The sequence below is a fragment of the Natrix helvetica genome (genome assembly GCF_964273705.1).
Source record: "Natrix helvetica genome assembly, chromosome: 1".
Classification (NCBI taxonomy): Eukaryota; Metazoa; Chordata; class Lepidosauria; order Squamata; family Natricidae; genus Natrix; species Natrix helvetica.
In genome coordinates, this window is record NC_138548.1 from 293,436,793 (window position 1) to 293,442,433 (window position 5,641).

The 5,641-nt window shown below is 46.2% G+C and overlaps 1 protein-coding gene across 1 annotated transcript; it reads right to left on the reverse strand.

Annotated features, from left to right (window-relative positions):
• Window positions 1–811: 811 nt before the first annotated feature.
• Window positions 812–5,641, reverse strand: LOC309391342 (alpha-2Da adrenergic receptor-like). Its single transcript, XM_081951676.1, has one exon. The coding sequence runs from the start codon at window positions 4,784–4,786 to the stop codon at window positions 3,578–3,580; it is 1,209 nt and encodes a 402-aa protein (XP_081807802.1). The 5' UTR covers window positions 4,787–5,641; the 3' UTR covers window positions 812–3,577.

Below are 5,641 nucleotides of genomic sequence, written 5' to 3' on the forward strand. Positions count from 1 at the left end.
GCCCAATTATCAAACTCAGGACTCTCTGCCCCAAGATGATACTTCCATAGCAAAATTGAAGAATAGGGAGGGATATAAAATAACAACTGGATCAGGAAACATCCTGAGTACATACTGCTCTTTTTGCTTCCTTGCACCATCATTTTAACACAGCTCCCTAGGGGCCCATCTCCCCCTTTAGATATCAAAATTCATTTCCAGCTCTATTCTCTCCCATGCCAGCTGGCTGCCTGCAACTCAGAGATGTCAGAATTGGGAAGGGCCATTGCCATAAATGTTTTCATGCAACCCAAGCAAGCTCCATCCTACTAATTAGGATGCAAATTTATTTACTGCAATCTGCATGATCCAGGTATTTAATATTTGTCCAAATCCTGGACAATCCCAAGGGCCATGTGGAAATCACGTGAAATGCAGCTTTTTCGCTTAATTTTTACTTAAATCACAGAATGTAGGCAGGTATAATTTGCCTATTTAAAAAAATAAACAATCCCCATCCCATTGAAAATAGATCACAGACAATCCAGGAATTCACCGTTTCATAGAAAATGTGAAATCAGGATTACATAACCACTCACAGAGTGTCAAAAGATAATCAGTGGAGATGATGTGGAGCACTGCTGTTTCCCCCCTCTTCGGTCTTGCAAAGGCCATTCTGTAAAAAAAACAAACCCAAATTTGCTAAACTGACCAACCACACAGTGGTTCCAGATGGAAGTCTGCATCTTTTAATGATTCCAAGTTCACCTCTATACCTTCTTGCATTAATCCCAATGTAGCGCAGGACAATGCTCTGTAGAAGATGCTTTCTGGACCTATCCAGGCCGCCTTGAAAGGATTGTCCACCATGCTTATCAAATAACAAGGTTGCTCCGTTAAAAAAAACAACCCCAAAATACAGAACAAGAACAAAAACAAAACAAAAGTAGGACAACCCTTTATTAAGACTAAACAAAACATCATGGAAGAGTGCAAAATGTTAACCCTGTAGTGGAAGGAGTACAGGGGACACATCCCAGAAAGATGAAAGAGAAATGTGAGAGGTGGAGACATTTTAATCCACTTCTGGAATCTTGGTAGAAAGAACAAGCTGTGTAGATTTCCAGGCTGGATGCTGGAGTGCATTTGAAGCATGACAGGTTTATAATGCTTTATAATGAAAAAGATAATTCTTAGTGTCAGGTTCATTGAGATGTTAGAAGAAACAAGCATTCTTTCTTTCAGATTCTTTTTCCTTCCAGTTTATCTCAGTGGTCAATCTGTACATGAGAACATAGTTTACCAAACTCTCTGAGAGATAATAGTTAGACACCAGCTGCCCTTCTAGGTGTCTGGAACTGGGGTAAGTAATATGGAACTAAATGGGCCTATCTCCGTGGATACCTGCCTAATTTACGAATGAGCTACCAGATGTCGCTCTATTAGCCGGTAGAAATGCTTGCCTTTGTAGTTTTATTGTTGGATTGGTCTCCTTAGCAACATAATCAGTAATGCTTACAGGAAGAGAGACTTCACATGAAATCACCCTCATTGATAACTATTTATCACAATAGGACAAGGCAGTAGGCCTATTGGGGGCTTAAAAGCATGTCCACAGACTATTATCCAGTCACGGGTGACAGATGAGTAGAAAAACCATTTTATACACAGAAGAAGCGTATTAAAGAAGCAGTCCTGTGACTGCAAAGTATGTTCTGTGGATTTGCCTTGGGTTACAACGGTTGCCTCTTTTTCTGTCCTAAAAGAGGCTCTAAGACATTAATTAAGTTCCTTGTCTTGCTTCTCTGTCCACCCCACACCCTTACAGTACCAGGAAGAAAATAATATGTGGAAAGCCTGTTAAAGTTAAGGTTGGAATATGAGGCAGGAGCCCAGAACCTAAACTTGTGCCTCCGTTGTGATTCCGGGCAATGGCATGAGTTACCCTGCTAAGCATAGGGGACATTAAAAAAAAGAGTTGATTTTTGGGAAGAAATACCTACGAGATGGCAGGTGCTTGGCTGTGGCACCGGCTTCAGCTTGAGAAACTAATCTCAACAAACCGGAACAACAGGAAAAACTTAATTGCTGGAGGCAATATGGAAGACACCTTTAGTATGATTGACAGGAACCTCTTTGCCAAGACCTATACCTGGCATCTGCCCAGAAGCAGGAGCAGGGTAATGTTTCCTCAAGCCAGATGGTTGAGTAAGCTTTGCAGTATGCCCCTTGTTTAGTTCAGTTTCCCCAGAACTCGCAGGCAGGCTAGCCAGAGGACTGTGAAACTGGCAGCTTTACACCACCAAGTAAAGCGCCATCATCCACTTGATTCCACAGGAAATATTCCCCCACTCCTTCTGGATCTATCCGTCTTTCTGCAATGGCAGGGCATCCCTAGGATAAGTTGGTTCCTTGGTCAAGTCATCTATTGTCCTTGGAAAAGTTCTTCCCACCTTGATACCCCATCAGCCCTCAAAATCCCCAATCAGTGAGACCAATGGCTGAGAAGATGGGAGCTGTGGGACAGAGGGCTCTGGAGATTGGGAAAAGTTATCTTAGGACATCCATGATTTTGCTCCTTTCCTTTTTCACTCTTTCTGGGGAGGACATCAGCCAAATTTCAAGCTGCTCAGACCCAAAGTAACAAGGAAATAATGTTCAGAGGCAGAATGCTTCTTGCTACAGTTATGCATTGAGAGAAAACATGAGGTTATCATTGTGATTACGGTATACCGCATTCTGTTTGTGAGTTTTTCCTTCAAGGCCCCCTAGCTGCCCAGTGTTTCTGATGGAGTAGCAGACCACTAGATGGATCTTTTTATGATTTTAATAGGCCCCCAATTCCTCCAAATGCCCCCACCCTTGTTTTGACAAGGGACAATATACGTGAGGCAGAAAAATACGCAGCTGTACATTTTTAGTTCCAGTACCAAAATAGTCAGCCTGCTGAATCCCCTTTAATAGAATCTGTTTCTGTCTCCCCTTCCCACAGAGCAGCTGGGATAAATGAATGTTCCTTCCAAAGCTTCTCTGAGTTAGAACTGGTTTTGGAACAGACTTTCCATTTTAGGATTAAGGATGGAGCCCAACCACTGAGGTGGTTCAATATAACTTGCCCCCTAAAACAAGTATTAGGGTTAGCATAACCAAGAACATACATTTGCTGGTTTATTACAACAATGACCAAAATTTGGGGCAAGTCTGCATCAGGAGTCAAAGCTGCCATAGTAGCCATGACAGTACATAAATAATTTTACCTCAGCCACCCTCTGCTCCCTCTACCTCAGTTAATTAGCTTGCTGAATAACAGATCAGGCAACCATAGCAAGCTAGAGAAACAGGCAGGAGGGTGAAACTGACTCTTGCCAAGCAACTGCATGCCAGTAAGTCACAGAAATCTTGCTTCTTGTGGCACTTCTGCCCTTCAAGCTACATGCATGTCTAGGGTGGCGAAGTCTTCATTAAAATGCAGCTGCAGAACTACTCAGCTCCCCAGCCTCCACTAGTTACCTTCTCTGGGACCCCAGGGGGATGTTCTGTAGCCAGCCCCCTGTCCATCGTGCCTCTCTCAGGTTCCAACAACCCTCTAGCAGAGTCCTCATTTTCGGCACAGGAATGAGTGGGCAGGGGACAGGAGTTGCTGGAAAGCTCTGCGGAAGTCCCGGTTAAAGACCGTATAGATGATGGGGTTGAAGCTGCTGTTGCAGTACCCAATCCAGAAGAAGAATTTGAAGAGAGGCTCGGAGATGCAGCAGCCTTCTCCAAGCACAGATTCCAGGCTGTAGGTAAAGAAAAATGGGAACCAGCAGAGGACAAAAGCTCCAATGATAAAAGAAAGGACAAAGGTGAATCTGCGCTCCCGGGCCTGCATCAGCCGATTGGTGGAGAGGGACATGTCCCTGCTTCTGCGCTGATGGGGATTGGAGGGAAGTGACCAAGAAAGCCTTGGGGTCCTTGGTGGCCGAGCACTGTTGTTGCCACCGTCATCTACCCTCCACTGCCGAGAGAGCCGTGGCAAGTTAGGCTGGGGGCGAGGAAGCTGGCTGGACTCCATTCCCATCTTCTGCATTTCCCCAGGAGGCTGGGTGCTCCTTCTGCAGGGATTGTACTTGGCCACAGGGATGAAGTTGGGGTAGGACACCCGCCGTGCTGCAATGACCATGGAGTTCCTGTGTTTGGCCACATGATAAATCCGGCAATAGACTGCAACCATGATGAGGCAAGGGGCATAGAAGGAGGCAGTGCAAGAGGCCAGCACGTACCAGGTGTCATCATGCAGGATGCAGACCTGGTCCTGCTGTCTGGACTTAAACAGTGGTGGCAGGGATACAATGGCAGCAATGGCCCAGACAGCCCCAATCATACATTTTACCCTCTGGGGGCTTCTTTTCAGATTATAGCGGGCAGCTCGGGTGACTGCCCAGTAGCGATCTAAGCTGATGGCACACAGGTGCATGATGGAGGCGGTACAAAACAGGACGTCCAGTGACAAGTAGAAACTGCACCAAAGACCCCCAAAACACCAGTAGCCCATGATCTCATTGGCCAAGGAAAATGGGATAATGAGAGTGGCTACCAGGATATCGGCTGTAGCCATAGACACCAGGAAGAGATTCTGTGGGGCCCGTAGGGCACGGCTAGTGTACACAGCTAATACAACCAGCACATTCCCTGTAAACGTCAAAAGAGCCACAGTCAGTACTGCCACAAGGATGAGAGTTGTGGCCAGAGGTGAGTGCGGAAAGATGATGGGTCCCTGCTCGCTCTGATTGCTAGATCCATTTTGCTGTGGCTCCATCCCATTCATCCCCAGACCAGGCCATACCCTGACTGCCTGCGCAAGGTTCACCAGCTCCCAAGTCTTGCTCAGGTAGGGCAAGTTGTATAGTCAGGAGAGCTGCAGAAAAGGATGGCACTGCCACCAACCTTCTTCTCGGTAGGCACCATTCTAAACTAGGAGGCAACAGCACAAACCTGCAGCGGCCCTGCAGAATCCAAGCTATCACGTTTGATGTCAAAGCAGAATCACCATCTTCAAGAAGGCATGACAGACCTTGAAGGGTAAGATGGATCCCAGAATATTTTGAGACAGGCGGCAGGCAGATCTGATAGTTTCCCCAGCTCACTCCAGCTATTGTCACCAGTTCTTCCTGTTGCTGTAACCTTTCCGGATTTGGATTATTGGGAATATCCAAGACAATATTGGTGGGAAAACAGAAAACTCCAGTCTTCTTGGATACTTCCTTTTCACTGAAATGATGTGAAGCTTAGCTGGGCTGCTCCAGTTTGAGTCTCTCTGAGGCTGGTCTTTGCGCTCCCTGTAGAGGAGGGAAGGGAGGGGCTGACGGAGTTACTGTTCGGCCCACAGGCACCCAGCCAGATTTGGCTGATGGTAGGAGAGGCTGTTTGCTACCAATATTAATGAGCTTCGGAGAGTCTCCCTGAGTTGCTTACTATTGCCCCACCTGGTAAGTGCAAACTGGCAGCAAAGGGGGGGAAGGACTATGCCCAGTTGCCTCAGTCACTATTACAACCTATTTTTGAAATTATAACTGTGCAGACCATTGCTCTCAACATAAAATCCTTCTAAGAAAGTGTATTGGGGTTTGCAATCCTTGTTTGTCCAGTCCGGGGCAGGGGTGGGATAAACCCAAGATCTCAA

Bases quoted from the DNA above. Each gene is read 5' to 3' on its own strand.
- LOC309391342 (XM_081951676.1), bottom strand. From the start codon at position 4,786: ATGAATGGGATGGAGCCACAGCAAAATGGATCTAGCAATCAGAGCGAG.